The sequence below is a fragment of the Macrosteles quadrilineatus genome, unplaced genomic scaffold (genome assembly GCF_028750875.1).
Source record: "Macrosteles quadrilineatus isolate MER2022 unplaced genomic scaffold, UCM_ALF_1.0 Scaffold_1__1_contigs__length_201487025, whole genome shotgun sequence".
Taxonomy (NCBI): Eukaryota; Metazoa; Arthropoda; class Insecta; order Hemiptera; family Cicadellidae; genus Macrosteles; species Macrosteles quadrilineatus.
In genome coordinates, this window is record NW_026542594.1 from 201,306,386 (window position 1) to 201,332,618 (window position 26,233).

General features: G+C 35.4%; 1 protein-coding gene across 1 annotated transcript in view; it reads right to left on the bottom strand.

Moving 5' to 3' along the window:
- LOC128994345 (glutathione hydrolase 1 proenzyme-like) overlaps window positions 1–18,515 on the bottom strand; it is a 67,147-nt gene extending 48,632 nt beyond the window's left edge. The window contains exon 1 of the mRNA XM_054418886.1: window positions 18,480–18,515. Within this exon, the coding sequence (XP_054274861.1) occupies window positions 18,480–18,502 (23 nt within the window). The 5' untranslated portion in view covers window positions 18,503–18,515. The remainder of the gene's footprint in view (window positions 1–18,479) is intronic.
- Between the last annotated feature and the right edge of the window lie 7,718 nt (window positions 18,516–26,233).

Here is a 26,233-nt window from a genome sequence, read left to right on the forward strand (position 1 = left end):
ACTATCTGGTTTGTTTTAAAAATCCTAGGGATAAAATGCAGATTAGGTGTTTAGCAAGACAGATTTATCCTGAAAATCCAAAGTTTATAGAGGAAGCATATACCGATGCTACTAGTAAACCACATGGTTATCTACTCATAGACTTGAAACAAACAACACCCGATGATATGCGAATACAGAGTTGTATTTTTCCCGATGATGAAAAAAATTTTGTGTACATACCAAAAAATAAGAAAAACTAACACCTCCATTCACTTTAGTTGTCATCATGGTGTGTTTGAAGAAGGACAGAGCTCTACTTGAGGCTTTAATACATGCAACTCCAAAGGAGCGCAAAACACTGTTGAAGGTGTGTGATATAAGTCGCATTCACGCAATATGCGAGTGTGTTCACAATTTGTTGCGTGGTAATGTACCTATATCGGATATAAGTAAAAGAAAGTTGAGTAAACACAAGTCTACCCTTCGTTTAATTGTGAAACGAGGCGAAGGATGGGCCAAAAAACGCAAGTTTTTAGTTCAACAAGGAGGTGGATTTATCATTCCATTATTACTGAGCACAGTATTACAAGCAGTTGCACAATCAGATCTCACTAGATAAAAATCTCATAACGTAAAAAATTCTGATCATTCCATTTCTGGACTCCGAACGGAAAGCTTTGATGAACATAACCAGGGTATAATGGAACACGCAAGAAAAATGGTTATTGTACCACAAGAATTGATTGACAAATTTCAATCATTTGATTCTAGCCAAAAGTCAGCTAAACGAGCGTATAAGAGTTTGGATGATGAAATGGAAGAGATCATGAAAAATAAAAGATTCGATGATAGTGAGAAGTGGAAGTTATACAATCAAGTTTTACAGAGATTTTTAAATTTAGCATCAAACAAGCGTAAACCAATTAATATTCCAATTGTAAATACAACATTTACTGACCAAACACAGCGACAACCACTACAGGAAGAGTGGAATGAGGAACCTCAAACTCACTATATTCCGCCTAATCAAATAGAGGAAATTACTGGATCCTTTAGCAAGGCGTATCAGAACGATGCACGTAGCCTATTACGTTTCATGATACGCAATGGAAGTCCAATTAGTTGGGATAATAATCTTGAACTGTATATAGATGGTAAAAAGATTCCTGGCTCCAACATTGTGGACTTAACACATTACGTTGTAAGAGCACGTTCAGCCCAATCATTACCAGAAGGTGCTCGCACATTGTTGAACGTGTTGAAACAAATGAACGTTCCTAAGGAATATTTCCATAACAGAAGAGCATTACAACATTTGACTGATGATCCAGATGCAGAGATTCCACCTTCACCCCTTGCAGATGATGAAGTACCGTTACGCAGGACTCCAATGCGTGATCGTTTACGTTCTAGAGAAAGAAGAAACATAGTCAATCAATCATTTTTGGAATCACTTGATAATTGGGAACCGTACGAGCCGTAAGTGTAATGGAACAATTATATTATGATCCGAACCATCCTGCCTCATACGGTGGTATTGCACCGCTGGTGCGAGCGGCAAAAAAGAATCAAATATCCAAGAGTGATGTTATTAATTGGTTACAAACACAAGACACTTACACTTTGCATAAGCCCGTGCGCAAACGGTTTACACGCAACCCGTACATAGTTTTTCGACCATACGAACTCTGGCAAGCAGATCTTAATGATATGCGTGGACTCAGTAAGTACAATGATGGTGTCAACTACCTATTAACTGTAATTGACGTATTCAGTAAACGTTTATATGTCAGAGCATTGAAACGAAAAGGAGGCGCAGAAGTATCCAGTGCATTTGAGGATATTTTTAAAGAATCAGTTATAACACCAAAATGCTTACAATCTGACAAGGGGAGTGAATTCACTGGCAAACAGACCAAACAAATATTTAAAAAATATAACATAAAATATGTTACTACACAAAACCCCGATGTCAAGGCCAGTGTTGTAGAACGTGTGAACCGTACGTTGAAAAGTCGAATGTGGAGATACTTGACTTGCAAAAACACATATCGATATATCGATGTGATTGACCAAATGGTTAACGCATACAACAACAGTTCGCACAGAAGTTTGGGAAACGGATTATCTCCACTCGATGTGGACTCCAGTGATGAAAAAGTAGTATACAGTGTTTTTAAGCATATGTTTAAAAAAATGCCACAACGAGTTAAGCCAAAACTAAAAGATGGTGATACTGTACGCATAGCCAAGGAAAAAGGAACATTTGCAAAAGGTTACGAAACCAATTGGAGTAATGAAGTATTTTTAATTCATCGAGTTAACACATTGATGCCATTACCGTTGTACTCTATCACCGACCTCAATGGTCAAGAATTGAAAGGTCAGTTCTATGAACATGAATTACAAAAAGTAACAATCCCTAGCGATTACTTATTCAAGATTGATAAAATACTAGACACTCAGGGACGTGGGCGCAGTAAGCGTTACCTTGTCAAGTGGGAAGGATACGGAGACGAGTTTAACTCTTGGGTGCGATCACAAGACTTAAAAAATGTGTAACAACATCAGTAGCAACAACAACCAATTTTTCTTGACATTACCCAGTAACAGTTCAATGGATTATTTCCCAAATAATACAGTGTCCACTTATACCACACATTTGTCGAAACAAGTTCGCTTGGAAGGAGGTGGCAACGAATGGGAAATGTCTTTAGTAGAGGCTCATTATCCATGTTCATTTCCATCAGTGATCAATAATTCGTTCATATCATTTACATATGAATCTATTTTAGCACGCACTGCACTTACTGATAAAGAAGAAATTGTGATCAAAGTCAAACCTGAATATTATAGGAATATCAATAATTTATTAAATTATATCAACAATTATGAGGATGTGTACGAACATTTGGAATTTAAATATGACATGGATCTGGACCGAGTCAAAATAAGACTTTTCAACTCAAATATAACCGAAATTAAATTAAGTAAAACGTTATCTTTACAACTAGGGTTCGATCCCCTTCAAGAGAATTTATTGAGTAAAGACAATTATGTCAGCGAAATCCATAGTTTGTGGGCACCGAATCTGAACATGGGACTTCCGGCCCACATGTATGTTTATTGCGATCTAGTAGAGCCACAAATGGTTGGTGATACTACTGCGCCACTCTTGAAGATTGTTAACATAGACAGAGAGAGTTATTTTCACGGGGCTTACAATTCAGTGACTTACACTACTCCTCATTATGTGCCTTGTATGAAAACCACGTTTGAAACTATAGAAATCGACTTAAGGGATCATACGGGAGGAAAATTACCATTCATGTTTGGGACGTCGTACGTGAAACTACATCTTAGAAGAGCTCAGGATTAATAACAATGCTCAATTCAAAGGATCCTTATATGATGTACTACCATCGACAGCAGCAGAATCAAAAACATTTACAGGTCGGGGGCACTATTGACCAAGTATTTCATGGAGCATCATTCCAGAGAGGTCATGGTGTGGGTAGTTTTCTTGGTGGTATGTTCCGTACCATTGCACCGTTACTCAAGTCTGGAGCAAGAGCATTAGGGGAAGAGGCTCTGAGATCAGGATTCAGATTTTTGGGTGATATTACAACCGGTGGTATGAACCCCAAAACAGCAGCCAGCACAAGACTAAAAGACTTCACAGGTTCGCTTAAACGTAAATCTGACGAACAATTTGATCGTGTGCTACACGGTGGGGGTATTTGTTCTAAGAGACGTCGCGTTACGCGCAGGAATTCCGCAAAACGCGTCATGCGTGGTAATGGTGCCGGTAGTCGTTTGGTTCGTGTCACCCCTCAGTCATTAGCGAAGCTCCTTAGAGGCAAGTCGTCATCATTGTCCATGAGACGTCCCATCGCTAAACTTAAAAGGAAGAAAGTGTCCAAAGGTAGGAAGAAAGTGTCTAAAGGTAGGAAGAAAGTGACTAGAGGTAGGAAGAAGGTATATACAGCCGGGAAACAGATTAAGAACCGTAAGAGTAGGAGGAGGAGATCATCAGTTAAAACTACAAAAGCAAAGAGAGATATTTTCGACTTCTAATTACATCTTCAAACTATTGTTATAATGTCTTTTTTACATCAGAAATCTTGTGAATGTGTGAAAACCGAACTGGACTTGTTCTCCTTACCACCTACTCAGACTAGTATTGAAAACGGGAAATGGGTTCAGTACAAGCCAATCTCAACTCTAACCAACGATTCACCTATTGAGTTTGTTGTGCCAGGCAATGGCGATGAATACACTGACCTATCACAAACGCTGATTCATATCACCGCTGCAATTGTTAAGTCTACAGGAGCAGAAATTACAGATGATGCGGAAGATAAAAAAGTTGGTCCAGTCAATAATTGGTTACATTCGCTATTTAGTCAAGTGGATATGAGTATGAATCAGAAACTTGTAACACCACAAAATAATACCTATGCTTATCGGGCGTACATTGAGACATTGCTAAATTATGGATATGATGCTAGGAAATCACATTTATCATGTAGTTTGTGGTCAGCAGATTATACTGGGAAAATGGATGATTGTCAAGATGGAAATGAAGGTTTGAAAGAAAGGCGCATATTTACATCAAAAAGTGAAGAAGTTGACATGATTGGGCATTTGCATGTGGATATGTGCAACCAAAATAAATTCCTACTAAACGGTGTGGAATTACGATTTAAATTTATCAGAACAAAAGACACGTTCTCAATTATGGCGCATGATGGTGCTTATAAAGTGATGATTACTGAAGCTAACCTATGGGTACGAAGATGTAAAGTCAGTCCTACCGTTTTGTTGGCGCACAACCATACTCTCCAATCAGCTACAGTCAAATACCCAATCACTAGAGTGGATGTTAAAACGTTTACTCTTCCCACCGGTATAAGGAACAAGACTCTTGACAATGTATTTTTGGGTCAAGTACCCAAACGAATTATTGTTGGTATGATCACTAATGCCGCATATAATGGGGATTTCACTAAGAATCCGTTCAACTTTCAACATTTTAAAACAAACTTTTTCTCATTGTACGTTGACGGTGAGCAAATACCAGCTAAACCGCTACAGCCTAAGTATGAAGGAGCTGATAACAAGGGGAAATACGTTATGGCATATCACAGTCTTTTTTCAGGCTCTGGCATTCACTTTAAGGATACTGGTATTCTAATAGGAAGAAAGGACTATGACGAAGGGTATTGCCTAATGGCTTTTGACCTAACACCAGATTTATCGGCTAGTGATTCCACACATTGGAATCTGGTACGCAACGGATGTGTTCGCGTTGAAATCGGATTTGACGATGCACTCACAGAAACTGTCAATTTTCTGGTATATGCAGAATTCGATAATGTAATTGAAGTCGACCGTCATCGCAATGTCTCTGTGGACTTTGGTGGTTAGACCCAATGAGTTTAGTATTTATGAATCACTCACACAGGATGGATCGTTTACGCAGAAAGCTGCGCAAAAGTAATCAGTCAGCACCTATTATTGTGGATATTCAATGTTTCAAGGATAATAAAAACGAATATATTCTGAAGGAGGTTTGCGTCTTGGATGGGGACACGGGTGTTTTACTCATGCATCATATTGCTAAACCACCTTACAATCAATCAGAGTTGTCAGACAACAAGCTGAAGGAAAGCTACTGGCTCACAAAACACTGTCACGGTCTACAATGGGAAGATGGTGATATTCCATTTTATGAACTACACAACAAATTGACTGATTGTATTTCAAACCATTCCACTGTATTCGTTAAAGGATTGGAAAAAAAGGAATATTTAAAACGAAATCACGTTGCGGAATTTGTCACTACTAATATAATTGATGTGACAAATATTGGTTGCGGATCAATATCATCAATGAACAATCTGATGTCAACAAACATTGTGCGCTGTCATAATCATAACTCAACAAACGTGCGTTGTGCACTGACCAACTGTATCTCGTTACGTGGCTGGTTACACTTAACAACTAAGATTAATAAAGATGAGGATACCTACTTTTGCTCTTGTTTTAGCTCTACTAGTACTTCTACTGTTGCCACCACTGTTGGTTATGATACAGTAGAATGAATACATTACAAATTGAAACATATCTATCTAAACTACCTGTACATAACGTTGGTGTTTATGCGGCTGATCATTTGCCTCGATTTATCTCCCCATCTACAGCTCTGATTGTAAACACTGATCCACACAGTGAAAGTGGAACTCATTGGGTGGCATTTTACTTGGATGAAGATTATAATGATGGAAGAGGAATTATTGAATTCTTTGATAGCTACGGACAACCACCACATCTTCACTTTTACCAAGGGTTCCTGAGACGTAACGCTCGTCGTTACTTGTACAACGAACACCGTCTTCAAAGTGATGACTCACAAGTATGCGGTCACTATTGTTTGGTTTATCTATACTTACGAATATGTTATGGATTAAAGATGGCAGACTTTGTGCAGCTCTTCTCTGAAGACACACCCACTCTTCACAATGATTTACTAATTGAAAGACTTTTTAAATATTTTTACTTAAAAAACAATAATATTTAAGAGTATTGAAAATGAAAATTAGCATTGTATTTTAGTACTGAATAAATGTAGTCAATTGCATTTTGTTGTTGTTTTTCTTTTTATATTTTCCTTATGACTCTGTCTCTTAAGCTGTACGTTTCTGGATATAAAAGTGCGAAATGAATTTCCTTATAATTTAGACTATGTTTAGGAAATAAAAATAACAAGAATATAACAATATTTGTACTTTATTTACAATAAGATACATAGAATGGATTTTTTTAAATTACACAGAATGCTAGAAGTTTACATAGTGTAAGAAATATTTACATTAGCCAAGAATATAATATAGGTAGAATGGTTTAGTTCAAAATTATACTGAATACTAGAAGTAATACTCTTGAAAAAAACATTAATATTTAAGAGTATTATAAATTAAAATTAACATTGTATTTTAGTACTGAATAAATGTTGTCAATTATAATTTGTTATCGTTTTATTTTATATTTTCCTTTTTTTGAAATAAAAATAACAAGAATATAACAGTATTTGTACTTTATTTACAATAAGATACATATAATGGATCATTTTTTAAATTACACAGAATACTAGAAGTGCACATAGTGTAAGAAATATTTACATTAGGAACCTAATAAATATTACATTACTTAATAACAATATTTACACAAAGATAGGTAAAATGGATTAGTTAAAATTGTACTGAATGCTAAAAGTGTTCATAAGAAATATTTACATTAGTCAAGGATGTAACAATAAACATTGTGATATATTTTTGACACTAATATGGAATTAATTCAGTCAATTTCTATTAGCTCTATTGCTAGTGGTTGTACCGGAATAATTGGAGCTTCGGGCAATGGTGGTGGTCTTGGGGGAATTGCATAGTGACCCCAGGGAAGCGTATTGATCCCATCTTCTGGCATTACATACCGTTTGTCGTCAAATGCTCCCAAAGAGCGCTTCTGTACCACAACTGTGTACAGAATATGGTGTCGACTCTGAAAACGTTGATTGTTTGTACTCTTTGTAGTTTTGTTGTACAAACATTCGATGTAGTCCTGGATGGTAAGATCACGCTTTACGACTGATCGATTAACTCCTTTCGCTTTCTTCACAGGCGGTGGTGCACATATGGCTTTATTTTCATTGTTGGCTTCTGGCGTACATGTTAAAATACTATATGTTAAGCAGTACAGTTTTGCCATTAATCCAACAAACATCTTAATTGCTACACCTGCGGCCTCGTCCTTAAACTTCCCGAGTACTCTAGCGTTTCGAGCGTCATAACATATGTGGTTATGGGGGTAGTTACTCGTATCGAAGTCGTCCAAGTGTTCTAGCATGTCACGGTAAACATTTCTGGTACAAATACGATATTTAATCCCGTCTGTATCAATATATGCCATTCTTAATCTTTCGATGCCGTATCGTTCTACCATTTTGTAGTGGAAGCCGTACATCCACATTTTGCTATGATCCAGAATTACCATTCCCGCGTATACTGGTTTGTTTAAAACAACCCGCACTTTTGCCATGTGGAGTAAGGCAAGGTTTTCCTTGTACCAGGTGCGATCAGTGAAATTTGACTTGGCAACATATTTGGTATATTTATGGCGACATGATATGATTTTCATGTTTTGGTGTTTACGCACATTCTGGAGACTCATCCCATAGACAGCATTCACCATCAATTTAAACAATTCTACTTCGAATTTATTGTTTGCACGCTGCCTAAGTTCTGTATTTAGCGTCACGTATGGCTTCAACCATGGTGATTGTTTGAAACGTAGAACTCTGTGGATTTGTCTAATACGTAATCCATTCTCCAAAGCTTGTTGAAGGTACCGATAGTGAATAACGTATTTATCCTTATCCAAGAGAGTAGTCATCAATTTCTCTGACTGCCCTGCTCCACTATTAATAATGTCCTCGGATGAGTATGGTAATTGACATACTGGTGTCTTTCGCACCTCAGGACAGAAAGGTAGGTCACGATGTTTATCATGTAGTGCAGGATCTCTAGGATACTCTAGGTCGACTTCCAACACATATCCATAGTCACCATCTGATGGGATTCTCTCAATTACCAATTCATTACACTCCTCGGGTGATAACCATTCAAATTGAGCGTATGGAAGTGATTCTGACATTGCCAATCCATAAAGATTATTGGCGTCGTAGTACATGATAAATGTATCATCATTATTCTCACTATCAACACAATTTTCACTTGTTGATGCGTTCTGACCGTTTCGATCACCGCCTAACTCTTCCATCCTAGTGTACTTATTGTTGGCAGTGACGTGTCTCGTAACGCATTGTGTTATTCCTCCTCGAATTCCCTTCTCAAAAAATAAATACATATCGACATCTTGAAGGGTATCGAGAACCACACCAGTTTTAAATAACATCACATCCCAAGCGTATGATGGTAAGGTCAAGTAATGCGCTGGATCCAATCCATAATGTGTTAAACACATTTCCCTAAAACCCTCGAACACGTCTGCCAGTAGAAGGACATCAGTCATCAGGTATATATCAGCATATTGTCCGAGCGTTGTACAATTGAATTTATCCCATACTTTTTGGGCGTGGGAGTAGTCTTCTGCACTCACGTCTTCTCCAAAAACTTCCTTAGGCGGTAAATCATTTTCCTCCAGTGCCTCCAAAGACGTAATGTGTTCGTATGGAAACACACCTTTTCTTCTCAGAAGATCAAATTCTTCTTGATCAGGGTAGCGTGATTTAGTAATCTTTAATTTGTCAACCGGCAGGATACCAGCCAATGTGCCCAATGCTTTTGAAAGAAGACGATACGAATCAACAAACTGTAGCTGAATGCTACCTTGGCGACCGGCTCCTGGATATTTAAATCTTTTGGAGAAAGTAATAAATTTCTCCTCTGTGTTTGCAAGCACCTCAATGTTTCCTTTATCAATGGATAACTCTCTGACTATAAAATGAGCGTCATAGTTTGATAGGTTGTGTAGGTAAATGTGAATTCTTTCCTGCTCTTTGTGCCGAAGGTTACAGGATCTATGTGCTGCTCCCCTATAGATGTATGGAGGCGAATGTTGATGTTCCCTGACCCGAGGATCGGCGTCAGTAAATACATTTTTGCAAATATAACAAATTGTTTCCTGAAGGAAGTTAATTTGATCTTGAGGTGTTAATTGTGGAGGATCATTTGGGATGCGTTGTCCATAAAGAATATCTCCAATTTTCTTAACGTCATCCCTTACGGAGTTTATAAAATGTTTAGCAGCATCCTCGCCTCTATACAACCGTAGTTTGGAGAATGTTGTGTTTGTTGGATCATTATCGTCTGTGTCTCCATCGACAATGTTCCTATGGTCGTCACGAATATAGTAAGCATATGCATATGGCTGATGGACATTCCTGGCATTTGGCATTTCCCGAGGTATACGGTTTGTCGCTCCTCTTGCCGCTGCAGGATCCCATGCTGGAGGTTGGACTGTTGGAGGAGGATTGAGTGGATCGTTATCATACGGTACAAGCAAACATTCAAAATCGGCATAAATTGTAAACCTACTACGTTGAGTACGCTCAAATCGATTAAATTTTATATGTTTTTCCTCTGAAACATCAGTCCTCAATGGAGCGTGTGCGTAACAGTATCGTTTATGTTCTGTGAGACGGTCGGCTCCTCTGAGGCCTAGCTTGGTTGGACGTTCGTCGAAGTAAGCAAAGCATCTTTTGCATATATGAACACGACCTTCGTGACGAGTCAATTGTCTACAAACCAACCTCTCAAAGTTCTTAATTAAAGCGTAGTGCGTTGTTTCCTCGTTGGTTAGGAAAAGCAAGTCAAAATGGTTTTCTAGCTCTTGACCTGAAACTCGAAGTGGGTAGACAATGTGTTCACTAACAGCAGGAACATTTTTCTTTTTCTTTATGTCCAAGCCATAAATGTTAACGCTTACACCAGGGTTGTTATGTTCAAATTTTCGAATTTGGTCCAGACTAACTGGAAAATTTAAAGTGTTAAAATTTAGATTTGCTCTTGCCCTTACATCTGCAGTGAAACTGTTGGGGGTGAGATGAGTATTAAGTGGGTTGTCAATAAATTTTGAAAGGATAGCATATTCAAAACAACGATGATCCGCAATATTTCGCACATTAACCACAGCTTTTTTCATTGCGATATCATGAGGTAACAGGATAAAGGAGCTACCTCTGAGAGGATTGTACACATTGATTCTAACTTGGAGATCTAGAACCCTAACAAAGCTCCATCCCGATCCTTTCATTTCGCAAGTTTCCTTTTCCAACAATAATTTATTTATAAACTCTTGAACAATTTCATCTACGTTTGATGCTTGAAACATTGGCACATTTTTTGTTTTAAAAGAACGCCTACAAGTTTCGTTATGAATATTTGTAAATTCACATTCAACAAATAAATTGGCTTTAATGGATTTGATGCGGTTTAACGTTCGTTGAATAAGTGTAATTACCTTTTCAAATACATTTGACAGAAATTCTTGAAGCGAGACAAACTCTTCCGCTGGTTCAATGAGACGGTACGATTTCAATCGTCCACGAAAAGCTGTCTCAAATTCCTCAAATCCCTCTGGCACTATGTCATCGTGGGGAGTAGGAGCGTTGACGTCATCTTGATCATCAATCACTGAGTCGTTTGACGATGTTGAAGTGGCAGGGGAAGCAGGTTCTTGGAGAGCTGAGCTTGGTCCAAATTGTAGCGGTTTCTGGTTCTTTTGGCATGAAAACAGTTTGTGTTTACGTAGGGCATCTGGTCTTTTGAACACACTGCCACAGTGATCACACACAATACCTGTAACAGGATTCATCTGTGCATTAGAAATGTGAAATATAAATTGATTAAGTCTCGAGAATGTCATTATTGAAAATATATATCGGGATTTTGTTATTAAATATAAAGTTAAATAAAAATAAAAAAGAACTTAATGGATTTATAAGTCTTTAATATAATTTAATTATAATTGAAAGAAACATAAGGTTATTTGTACAAACATTATTAATTATCTAGTAACCGACCTTTAAACAAACCGAGCTACAACGAAAAAGTCGATTATATAGTTTGTATACAAAAGCTATACAATTAAAGTTTATAGTTTTCAAATAATATATTAATAATTCTTCAATACAGACATATCATTAACTGAAAGTGATAATTAAACTATTCATGAAAATAAAAATTATTTTTATTTGTATATGGTAATGATATGGAAATGATATGGAAATGATATGGAAAATAAAATGAAAGGAAATCAATTAAAAGTGTAAGTAAATATGTGTTACCTGTAGGGTTGTTTTCTATAGGAAATGAAGCTGCACTGGATGAAGGTAGTCTGGGGTCTGTCATTGACGCAGTATTTCGATTTGCTTGACATGAATACGCCTTGTGTCGACGTAGGGCGTCGGATCTTGTGAACACTTTGTTACACTGATCACACACATTGTCTGTAACAGGATACATAATACACGTTAGAAAAGAAATTATTTAGATTATTTATTGTCTTTCCAGTGGAAAGAACTAGAAATATTTAATTATTGAACTATTGATACCTTAGCCTTTGTTCTTACAGACAGATGTTATTCCTCCAGCACAATTTCGCCCATAATAATCCCAACCTCAATAGTAGCCAAGCAACTTAAACAAAATCCTACCCACGAAAACGCATTTCCTGATTCATTAACAGTTCTAAACCAGATTCATTAAAAACAATAACTAAAGTACAAGAGAACTACCAAATTTACAAACACATCAACAATGGACCTAACAACCTACTTAACAAAAAGAATAGTATAACTATTCAGTAATTTTTGAAACCATTTATAACATGGAAAATTCAACACCAAACGGCAACAATGTAAATCTAAGAACGAATTGGCAACCCCGCTATAGTGAAAGTTCCCTGCCCCAACAAAGCATAGCCTTTCAACCTGCAAACCATCCCTTCTCGGCAGTAGGTCAGAGTCAGTGAACAAAGACATTGTCATTGTACCCTACAGGTGTCCGTTGTGCGTTCTCGCTCGCATTCGCGAAGTCGCCGCGACGTGAGTGTGTCCTCTTAGTGATGTGTGTGTTGGTGATGTGTGTTGGTGATGTGTGTAAATATCGATGTGGCGAAATATATTGGAGGATAACATCTGTATGCAATAACAAAGGCTAAGGTAACAATAGCTCAATAATTAAATAGAAATTATTTGTTACTAATACCTTAAAATGTTATAGGCTAACTGATAAGACTTGGAATAATTTTATAAATAAATTTAAATAGAAATAGGACGTATGTATATTTCATAGTTATTTTTAATTATCTAGCGCCATCATAATCGACCTAATTTAAATCAATGATTTGTTTTTGTATTCATTGCGTAAGTTTTGATTTTCCAATAGAGCATTTATAGTCTTTTTCATGACGAATATTTAATTATATTAAACATAATACTGTTTATAGTATTCAAATAATTAATATAAAAATTACATAGTATAATCGAGTTACCTGTAATGTTGTTTTCAACAATCGTATCTGGTGCGCTAGACGGTCCGGGTCTCGGGTCTTCTCTAAACGCAGGATTCTCCGGTTGGAAGGGTAATGGACGATGAACTATCATAATATGATATTGAAGGTCTTCCTCCCTGGTGAACCTGGTTCCGCAATTGGAGCATGCGATAACATCACCGCCGTGAGCAGTCCTGCTGTGGCGTAGAAGATTGTCTCTTCGTGTAAAACTTGCGTCGCACAACATGCACGAAAATCGCTTTCTAGTGGAGTTCTCCATTGTCTGAAAATTAAACCATGATGTATAAGTTTACACTCTATAATGGTAATGAATATTGAATCATTTTTATTTGGCACTAATATTTAGTATATGCTTCTAAAACCCTTACGGGAAATCTCCTACCTTTTAAACAACGAGAATGTTAATTTTATAATAACCTGTAATTCGTCAAAGACAATTTTGGTATTTTTTCAGTCTAAATTTAATATTTCAGTAAAATATTTAAATGGTCTCAAGCTTACACATAAAATAACATCAAAAGATTTAAATGGTCTCGAGCGTACACATAAAATCAATGAAACCTTAGCTATCAGTATAAATTTAATATTTCAGTAAAAGATTTAAATGGTCTCGAGTTTGCATATAAAATCAATTAAACCATTACCTTATAGTCTTTATAAATTATACAATTTAGCTAAATATAACGGTTATCTGTTACGTAAGTATTTGGAATGTACATAATATGATAATAAGATAATTCAGCAATGTTTAACATTCACATATATGCTCATTAACTAACTTGCAAATATTAATATTTACAAGTATCAAAATTCATCTTTTAAGATAGAAAATGAGATTACATTCTCCAATAGTTTCTTGTTTAATATGGGCGTTTAACGTAAAAACAAATCTTTTAAGTTATACAATATATGTTTGATAAATAATAACATTAATATTTACAAGTATCAAAATTTATCTTTTAAGATAGAACATGAGATTACATTCTTCAATAGTTTCTTGTTTAATATGGACGTTTAACGTAAAAACAAATCCTTTAAGTTGTACAATATATGTTTGATAAATAATATTAAGTACTTACATTAATATCTTGAAGTTGTCGCTAATGTGACAGCACCGTAGTATATACCATGAAAGTAAAGCACAGACTGGTGTTTGGTGTTTATTCCGATATTTATATGGATGAAATAGAATGTTAATCAAATAGTGGGAGGGATAAATGGTTAATCTGGTAGTAGGGGAATGGTTCAACCAATGATCTAATAGGGGGGAATGATCTGACCAATGATCAAATAGTATAAAAAATTGGGCGGGATTAAAAAAGTAGGGATTTGTGATTGGGGAGGGGAGAAGGAATCATTTCTATCTTGATGTCATTCCTCGCCCTATACTCCACTAAGCAACACGATGTCGTTTGGAAATTATATTAATGATGAGGAGTTGCTGGAAGCTTGCTGTTTGGTGGAAGCTGAAGAGAGCATTATGCAATCTATTGATAATGCATCCCTCCTCGAAGCCGTTTTTGACGCCGAAAACCGTGTAGAAAAGGAGATGATGAAAGGAATGAGAGAAGAACAGTTGATATCTGCAATTGCAGATGTCAACTTTGAATGGGAGCTACGAACTTTTTGCGAAACTAACTCACTGGAGACGATGAGAATTCTGATCCAACGATACATAAATCTGGACGCAGAAATAAAAAGTCGAAACCCCTAATATAATTACCATTAGTACATATCTATATAAGTGTGTATTAAATTTATGTCTTCCTCTTTCCTCTTTCCTCTTTCCTTAAACAATGTACATTAAAATTAAAGAATAAAAAAAAACAACAAAAAAAACAACAAAAACAAAAACTTTGTAGTTACTAGTGATGTGCAAAATGTGCATCGACCTCACGGCTTTGGTTTAAGTCATTGAGATAAAAAACTCAATAATTTAAATCATTTTCGTGTGGTGCGTGTATATTAAAATGCATTGTTTCCGGAACGATGTATTGTGCCACACGCAGGTTCTACAAAAGGAATTAACGAGTTTAATCAAACTCAATAACAATTATCCTTTTGTAGAACCTACATATGTTACATTGCAAAGTTTCCACAACTATGCAATGCGTCATGCGCTCTACAAATGATTTAATCTATTGTTTTTTTTGTTGTTGTTGTTTTTTTTTTCGTTATTTATTTTTTTTTTCATTTTTGTATTTATTTATATATATATATTTTTTTTTTTATTAATTTGTACAATATTTACTTATAACTAATTAAAACTAAAGGATCTTTATTTACAATTTAATTGTACATTTCTGTGTCTCCATAAGTATCTCCAAACTCAAAGTCTTCGAATGATACGTCGAAGATCCGTACTCTCATAAAGTAGCCCCTGCCACTTAGTACTGCTTCGGCGATGAGGTACCAAAGTACTTCGATGATTCTCTCGGTCGGCTTTCTAAATTTGTTCAAGCTTCTATTTAAGAAGCCGTACTGAATTCTTACTGACTCATAAGTCTCGTCAAGATAGACGAGCTCATTAAGTTTTGCAAGGTCGTCTTCCTCTGTGAACTTCCATTCCAAGGTGTAAGACATCTTTATGGGTGCAGAGTAACAGTTTGAATGAGATTAGGACTCACAGTTGAGATTTGGTGGAAATGTATAATGGTAGTGGGGATGAAATGGGTAATGGGGAATGAAAGGACCACAAAGGTCTTAATTTGAAAGGATAGTGGTGAGAATGAAATGGGAAATGGAGAATGGAAGTACCACAAAGGTGTTGGTTTCAAAGGTTGCTATTATGCTACAGATAACTAAGCAATAGCGGATGATATTTATTTCTCACGGCCCTAAACCCTCACCTGTGAACGCAAAACACATTATTGAAGGAAAACCATGAAAGGGTCCTTTTAACAAACGAATCGTTTCAATAGACCCTTTACAGCCGGTGGGACACGTCAACACAGGTGAGGCTTCAAGTCATTTTGCTTTGTTAAACACAACAAATGATAAGTCATTGACAACACGACAGAGGGATGATTGATGCGCCCAGCTGCTTGTGCTAAAGGCCCAAGATATTGTTATCAATCTTGGAATGCGTGGTAATGGCTAGGTGTCCATTTGTCAATTGATAATCGACAGAGGGATGATTGATGTGCCCACCTGCTTGTGCTATAATTTATATTATAATTTTCATAAAAGATTTTCAAATTATTCATTTAATTAAATTACAACATCTAATCACTTTTAATTAGCATAAATTGTAGTAATTAGACTAATTAGAGTAATTTTACTAATTAGAGTACTTACACTAATTAGAGTAATTACACTAATTAGAGTAATTACACTAATTAGAGTAATTACACTAATTATCCACCGCCTCCACCCTCCCTACTCTTGTCCTTTAATCACTACTTATGGAGTGTCTGAGGACAACCACGATTAGGGAGAACCATTCAGAAGACTCCGTAAATAAGCAATCTATTTAGCGCATACAAAAAACATTATATATCGGGTTTGGGTTGAATAAAATAAAACAAAAAATCATGAATATATATATTTTTTTAAGAAACACCTCGTTAGCGAAGTATCCACTATATGTTGTACCTATTTAAAATTGATATTTTTAAAAATACCGGATAATTTTTATAAAAACTTGAGGAATCCCATTCTTTTTTGCTAGTTTTGGCGTGTATATATGGGAGTAACATTGTATAACTCTGGTTGAATTTTAGTCATAACCGATTTTCATATTGAGTACAAATAAAAAAAAAAAACATCAAACTTTTCTGTTCAGTAAAATAAGTTTCAATCAGCTAACCTAGTCTATGAATTAATACATTTACTTAAACCTTAATTAACCTTTTTAAATTATTTGTTGCAAAGTATAACATACAAAACTAACCTTTCAAGAGGGAATCCAAACAACCACTAGCACTTTGTGAAATCACTGATTAAACTATGTAAATTATTGAACAAAAATTTGCATTGAAGTCAATGTGAATGATTGAAAGCACAAATGAATTGCTGGTGAAACGAGGGATGAATCTATCATGCGCCCTCTCCACAATTCACAAACAAACAGACCTATTCTCACAGAGATGTGGACTTACACAGACCGAGATTGACTTTAACACCAACAATGAATAACTATCAGAGTTGACAACAAACCGGTTGCTTCTGGTTTTGACATGCTGGATCTCTTATCTACAGAGTTTCTCTAGATCTCATAAAAAAGCGAGAAATTATTTACATTACCAAAATCGTTGGTTTGGGTTTATCTACAGCCATGAGAAAACACATATTTTCATAAATACCGAAGGAACTCTTTTGTTAGGGTCTCATTATGAGACCCTAACAAAAGAGTTAACGAAAGAGTTCCTTCGGTATTTTTGAAAATATGTGTTTTTAAAGAGTAACCACATAGTCATCAGAGAAGTATGGTTTGGGAAACATTTTTTGATAAGGAACGAATAGCATCAGGGCCGTCCGAAGGGGGGGCAACCGGGGCAATCTACCCAGGGGCGCCGTGGCTGAGGGGGCGCCTTGCAGCGGCTATTTGTATTAACATAGTATTAAAATATGCGAATGCGACTGACTATTACTGGGGGGGGGGAAAGGACGCCACGACCACGTTTTCTCCGGGCGTTGCCAACCCTAGGGACGGCCCTGAATAGCATTTGAGGGGGAAAATAATATTTGAAAAAAACAGAATGAATTGATTCCTTTTCCCTTGGGTACCTTCCCACTAATCACCTTTGCCTCCAATTTTTCTCCGATCAATTATACGATTTGCTTAGCTCTGGATTAAAAAAATTCTGACGAGAAAACTAAGTTTAGAACTCAAGGAATATCAGTGATCATCAAACAATTGAACGATTCTTTTTAACCATTGAAGCCGATTAGAATACTGAACTGCAGTATGCAGAGAGGACTTGGACAAGCTACAGCATTATCATAAAACCGAAATTAATTGCTTTTACTCAGACGTTTTTGTAAAAAATCCGAGATTTGTGGCGAAAATATGAAAAGTACTTTCTGAGTTTGAAAACAGCATAGTCACGTACACTCTTGCTGGTCGCTGGAGAGAATCAGACCTAGAAATAAGTTCCCTGAAGGCTTAACTTGTTCCTGTTCTGCCCCTTAAAATTTATGGGCTCTAGAGATAATTTTGCCCCCCCCCCCTTCCATGGGAGTAATTTTTCTCTTGCTTGAGCCCCCACAGACCTAAAACCTCTTGCGCTCCTGGGCCCGGGCCGACCATGCCCATTTACAACACCTTGAATGAAGGCGTGTAAGCCAAACAATGTATTTTTCCTTTTATCACAAATTTTAATACATCCTATTGAAAATTAATTTGCAAAATACTCGAACACTACCAACCAACACACATACCAATGAACACTACTTACCAATTCTGTGTAAACGTCACCATATCTTCTTTTCTCAATCACTGAAACATTCAAATAATTTTCAACCAATATACCAACTCTGTTTCCCCCAAGAAAAAACAATGCAAATCTACATGTTTGAGATGATTTTTGAAACTCAATGTAATCATTTTTACTGAATTGAAACAGATGAGGCTGATCATGCCTTCTGTCCTTGGTGACTGTGGGCTCAATCCCCACCAACCACTAATTGTAGAATGGTATACAATATAGGGTGGTTCTGGTAACACCCACCCCTAGTGGCTTAAAGCCGCCCTAAAAAGAATCAGGCTAATATTTCTTCATTTACTACAACTGTCCCTAGAATTTTGAGATCTCTCTCCTTGAAAGGTATATCACGGAAAAACAATATGAAAATACTTAACTTCTTGATCAGTTTCGTACGTGTTATTAATTTACCGCCCTTATGATGATTGGAGTGTCTAATCTAAATCGATCACCACTTCTTGTAATGTCTTGTGAGTAAACATTATAAGTGTTTTTTGACTATCTTTTGTGCTTTCAGGAAAACACTATGTAAAATTTTATATTTTTATTAGAGTCTTTGATGAAATATCACAAAAACTCAAATCGAGCTTAAACATGAGCATTTTGTATTAAAAAACTACATAAACAATTTAGTTCATGCCTTGATTCTAGAACGTGAGCTTAAAAGATAACTATAACTTTTGACTTTAAAAGTCAAAAGCCGTCGATAACGAGAGTAAGGTTCATAGCAAATTGGCAAACTCGTGAATGATACTAAGCTGTACGAAAATTAGAAGAATTTGATACAAAGTTGGGTGATAAATTTATCAGAAACTTACTGAACCGTAGATTAATAAATGAGATGGGTCGATGATTTTAGTCAGATTGTGTATAGTTGTATAATATTAAATTATCTTTGGATAGAAATTCAATTATAAATAATAGGTAACCACTTCTTTTAGGTAGGTACCTATAGAGATTATACTTCTCACCATACTTTAAATCTGGAACAATTTTTGCTTTCTTTTTGGGTCCCGCTGAGTCCAAACATAAATAATGGTTTTCATAATGATGTGTGTGTGGGTGTGTTAGTGGATGTGTACAGAACTACAGACCACACCTGTAGATTCGATTCAGATGAAAAATCCATGATTTCTTTAGGATTTTTTTAACCCCCATTGCTGTAAAAATTGCTGTATGGTTCAAATGGTTATTGCAACTTTATTGATTTTACCCTTAAAATATCATAGTTACCACCACCTAAGGGTTAGATTACCTAAGTTAGATTACCAAAGGGTTGTTGAGAAGCTAATGGGAGAAAGTATGTGTCAGTTTACTGATACAGTTTATTTTAAAATATTTTACACAACTAACAGAACAATCATAAAATGTACTTTTTGAGTCGTTAAAGCTGCTGCTATAGGTTCTAAATGTCCAAACAATTTTATCTTTATTGAGTCGGCTAACTCCCTAGCTGTTGACACAGGCAAAGCTTAGTTTGCTCTATGAGCAAAATCTTTACTAATCTACAATTCATACCAGGATTTTCTATCTTTATAGAATTTGTAATAACTCAAAATGCTTAATGTACATTCAGATCTTACCTTTACATGGACTTTTAGGTAATATCATTCACCATTTATTTATAAAACTCTTAATATTCAGAGTAAGTACCTAGAAAAAACATATTCCCTAATAAGTCTTAAGTTCGCTAATAAGAAGGAAAAACTTGGAACAATTTCTAAGTTACAAAAAAATAAAAACTAATTCTTTTGATAAACACAAATAAATTAATATAACAAAATAATAGTCATCTTTATGTTAGTATTTAGTCATTACCTATATGTCTAAGAATCTTGATTTTAAAATAATATTGAAATGCATTGAAGGTGTCCAAATTCTTTTAGAATTAAATACAAAAAGAAGTGATTGTGATTTTAAATTTCTGTGTTTATTTCTGAAATATTCAATTCTTTACTCAATTTTTTTCGTTCTTCAAATTTGTTGTGGCTTGATTGAGCAGGATGATATAATAGTCTACTAAAAGAAATTAGTTTGTTACATCAACTTAGATACGAATATTTAATGAGACTAATTTTACAAGAAAACATGCATCATTTGTAGAAAAATATATTCACGATTTTTTTACCTAAGTAAAGTATAAATATTTTAGACAATTGAATGATTACGATTTTAAAAACAGTAATACCTAACCTCAAAAGTAGTTTAGAGCTACAGAACTGAGATAACTTCATGCCAATACACTTTAATAAGAACTTAATTAATTAAAATCTACTCACCAAAACTTATAATTCAAAGATTGGAGTTCGTCACAGCTCATTGAACATGAATGTTCAAAAGAGCCGGCACAGAATGTTGACTTCATATTCCGCGCGCTGCTTTATCAGTCAGGCTCAGAGTTCCATCAGCTGATTGAAAAATGACGTCACCAACAGCTGGAGTCCCCAAACCAACCTTGGCGGGAAATGTTGACAAACATTTGAACCAGTTAAGCTGTATTGCTTGATTATTGATTCCTCTCAATTTGTAGTGCGACTGAAAAAGGAACGCAACAGAGAGGGTTCGTAATAAGTACAGTATGTAGATTACAGTTATTTTCTTCTTTTAAAAATTGCCTCAGTTGATTTGAAATTATTCAATAAATTTGCAACCAAAAGTTTTTTTTGTGCGCAGCTTCGTCTCTAGGTAAATTAACTATATGTACTTCTGTATTTTGAGATTTTTTTGCAGTTTTCAGTTGTAGTATAAGTGTAGAAGCAGGGTAAATGCTTGTATATTCATTTGTAATGAAACTTTAGCTTTATTTCAAATACAGTACTAATTATATGTGAGCTTTATTGACACAAAATTAAGGTGAAACATAAATAGAAAAAAACTACGGTATCGTAGGCAATTTAATCAAACCCCCAACTTTCTCCTTCCCCCTCCTTGACAATTTATTGGGTCCCCTAAAAGTTGTTTTCAAAAGTAGTATGGCTTTCCCTTACATAATAAAATGCCGTTTCACAATTGAAATGAAATTAAATAATCTATATATATAATTCCGTAAGTCAAATTTTTGTAAAGAAATTGTGAGTGACTGGATGGCCGTAGAAGGATGGGAGGGGTCTTATTTTAAAGGTCTTGACGTGAATTTGGAGGGAAAACTATTCATTTTTCTTAATTATGCACCAAAAGGTTATTACGGAATAAATTAATTCACATTTAAATAGCACGGGAATCTAAGTCATGTCTGCTTTGTTTACTTTAAAACATGTGGTTTAACTTTATTTAAAGCATATGGTAATTTGTAATATGTACCGTACTGTGCGGTGGGGCACACGGGAGGGACTAAGGCTAACATATCTTGTAGTGTCAGCATTCGCCGCTAGGACTGCTAAGTTGAAAAAATTTAAATTAATTTTTAATTTTTTATTTTTTTGTTATAAAATTAACTTTTTAATTATAAAATATTGTTTTAAAGTTATAAAATAAATTTTTAATTTTTAAAATTAAACTGTCATAACATAACCTAACCAACCAGACTTGCTGATAATATAAAAACTATATAAGATAAAAATCTAATTAATGATTACTTATAATTTTTAATTAATTATAAAATTAATTTTAAAATTTAATATTATAAAATTAAACTGTCATAACCTAACCTAACCAACCAAACTTGCTGATATGAAAAATTTGTTGACAAAAAGTTAATGCTGCCAGCGGGTTTCGTACCCCGGACCTCCTGAACAGCAATCCGAAACGCTACCAACTATGCCACGAACGCCGCTGAAATCACATCGTTTCGTTACGGTAATCGTGTCGCCTCAAGAGAAGACAATAACCACTAGAGATATGACGTCATTACACATTTAGCCTTAGTCCCTTCCGTGTGCCCATTCCCCGTACCGTGCATGGTGGAAGGAAAAAACATAGGTGTGCTATTCCCGTCATATTCTGACGTCACTCGGATTGCAAACAAAAGATCACCTGATTGTAACTGTCAAATTAGCGGTGGGGCACACGGGAGGGACTAAGGCTAACATATCTTGTAGTGTCAGCGTTCGCCGCTAGGACTGCTAAGTTGAAAAATTAATTTTTTATTTTTTATTTTTTGTTATAAGTTATAAAATTAACTTTTTAATTATAAAATATTGTTTTAAAATTATAAAATAAATTTTTAATTTTTAAAATTAAACTGTCATAACATAACCTAACCAACCAGACTTGCTGATAGTATAAAAACTACATAAGAAAAAAATCTAATTAATGATTACTTATAATTTTTAATTAATTATAAAATTAATTTTAAAATTTAGTATTATAAAATTAAACTGTCATAACCTAACCTAACCAACCAAACTTGCTGATATGAAAAATTTGTTGACAAAAAGTTAGTGCTGCCAGCGGGTTTCGAACCCCAGACCTCCTGAACTCCAATCCGAAACGCTACCAACTATGCCACGAACGCCGCTGAAATCACATCGTTTCGTTACGGTATTCGTGTCGCCTCAAGAGAAGACATTAACCACTAGAGATATGACGTCACTACACCTTTAGCCTTAGTCCCTTCCGTGTGCCCATTCCGTCAAATTAGTATGTATTTGTTTTGATTTGATTGTTATTGTTTTTTAACTGTGTATCTATACTTATAAAAGGCAAAGCCCTCACTGACTGACTGACTGACTGACTGACTGACTGACTGACTCACTCACTCACTCATCACTAATTCTCCCACTTCCCACTTACCTAGGAGGCTGAAATTTGGTACACTGATTCTTTAGGCATTAAATAGGAAAACTAAGTGGTTTTTATTCTGATCGGACTCTCAGGCTCCGCCCCAGTGGCTCTGGAGTTTCCCATGTTAACCTAATGAGTACTCATATTTAAATAGAATTAATGAATCTTAACAGCTGTTTCAATTAAACAAGTTGGTTCTGTTATTTAAGTTACAAAGAACAGCTAATTTTAAACCAAAAGTGAGTGAGCGTAGCGAGCGAACTTCAACCCGGAGGCGAGTTAGCGTAGCGAACGAGCTAACCCGAAGGCAAGTGAGCGCAGCGAACGAGCTCCTACCGTAAAGGTGAGTGAGCGTAGCGAACGAACTTCAACCAGGACGTGTGAGCGCAGCGAATGAGCTCCAACCTAAAGGTGAGTGAGCGTAGCGAACGAACTTCAACCAGGACGTGATTGAGCCATGCGAACGAGCTCACATATGAAGTTAAACGGGGCAAAGCCCGCGGGTACAGCTAGTACTATTATAAAGCTTAAATATACTTTTTCCCAATTTTAAGGGTCTGGATTAGATAATGGAGTACGATTGGTTGTGTTAGGTTAGGTTAGCATGTCCAAAAATAGTGTAAAGTTAGAAGGAATTACTGGAGTAGGCTAGGCAAAGAGGGAGCATATTTTTCATGCCAAAAATAAAATTAATACCGTATCAACCAATCCGAGTTTAAATTTTCTCTTGAAAAATCGCTGTTACTATAAATAAAGCGCAAGGCCAAACCTTCACAAAAGTTGGCAATTATTTGAAAAAAAAAACAGTGTTTACCCAGTGGTCAACTTTATGTTACTTTAAGCCGGGTGATTTTGCATTTTACAATTTGGAGGATGACATTACCTCTATGTGTTTTTTCGAAGTGAATTTGTATATATTCAAAGAAATTTATATAGATTTAATTAATAGTCATGAAAATTACTATTGAACATGTTCCTTAGTTATATTATGATTAGAAAGTTTATATTATAAACACACTGCATGGACAGTCCTTTGGAATTTTTATTTTAAACAGAGCAGACATATACTTTATGCAGCTATGTAATGACTAACTATTATAACAAATAAAAATGTTAAACAATAATTCAAGGTAGAGGGTAACCCATGAGACTAATAATTTGTACAAAATACTAACTAGAATAATAGGGGCTATTGCCCCTACAAGCCACTAGTAATATTTTATTTCCCAACTTAATTAAATTACAGCCTTCCAATATATTTACTTTCGTCATATTGCAGCAAGAACAGCTAGTCTAAAACAGGTCTAAAGTAGCATTTTTACTCTCCTATGCAGTAAAACGCGTTTTTAGACCCTAGGGAGTAAAAAATCAGCTGTTCAAAAAAATTAAACTCAGTTGTGAATTTCGATTGTAAACAATCGCATGTATCGAAAGTATGTACCGTACAGATTGTTTAATCGGTGGTAGCTTTATTGTTGCCTTCTTGTAAATAGTTCAACATATCGGTTGAGAAGAGAAGAAAGAAAGAATCACAGACATGGAAAATCACAATCACTTGTTTTTGTATTCAATTTTAAAAGAATTTGAACACCTTCAATGCATTTCAATATTATTTTAAAATCAAGATTCTTAGACAGATAGGTAATGACTTATAAATGGAAAATAGTCAAAAGAAATGAACAGACAAAATAAATAATAATGACAACGCGTGTCTACACAATTTCTAGCTTTAATAGGTTTAGCGTGCTGAGCGAACAAGGTGGTATCATTCGCGTATAGCAAAACATCATTATATACATCGTGATAAAGAAGATTCATTTACAGTATCAAGCAAGCAAGCTATGCAGTGTGCTGAGAATAAGAAAGGTCCAAAGAACCGAACCCTAGTGTTCGACTCCATTCTGAACTGCCAGCTTTTGAGATCACACCTGAAACACAATCAAAAGCACGTGCATGTAAATTCACACAAGACAACATAAAGTTGAATATATCTTTGTCTTTAAATGATTCCACGATGACCTGGCATAAGCGAGCCCACAGCCCACTACCGAGAACATAGACTTGCCCCTTCGAGAGCCAGATGGGCGGGAACCATAGGAGCTCATGCGCTTCAAAATTATCACAATTGACAATGTTTACTTGCTCTATAGCTTGATTTGAAAATAGCTTGACAATTTGGGGCCCTTTGGGTACACAAGTACAGTTCTGACAGACTTTAACACATTACAGAAAATGCCCTCCAAAAGGTAACAGCTGAACGAGTGGGCTAGCAGAGGTGCGATTATGTAAACAACCCTTTTGATTGACATAATCGATGGAACACTTTCATCATAACTAGCCATAAAATGCTTAATCTATGCTTTCGTTCACCAACATTATAGCAAATGCTAAGCACGGATTAAACATATTTACATCTCGATACAGAGTTTCATCTTCAGTATCTACTTTAATCTTCTGAAGATTTTAAGCAATTTTGCCAAATGAAACCCTTACTCTGTAGAGCATGCCTATTTTGAAATATTCAATGATTGGATTACTATGCACAAATGTATGCACATGCAAGGCAATATTCTCGATATCTTATATGATATAAAATCATGGTGGAAGGAAAATACATAGGTGTGCTATTCCCGTCATATGCTGACGTCAATCAGATTGCAAACACCATTTTATCATGTAGAATAATTATGCAAAATAATAACAATCAAATAAAAACAAATTACTTATATGGCAATGGCAATACAATTGGCTGATTTTTTGTTTGCAATCTTGGTGACGTCGTGCGTCGTGGTATTTTCCTTCCACCAATCCACCATGATATAAAATAATACAAATTATTGTTATATGTACGTGGTACACATATAAGACTTCTTTTACAATCCACAATAGTTTTCACTCTTAATCTGTCTTTTAAATTTTGATCAAATAAATGCTTATAAAGTTCTTCTTTCTCTTTTTAAAGTAAAGAAAAAGAATAGCTTCAGCAATCAGCTTATTTATTAGGA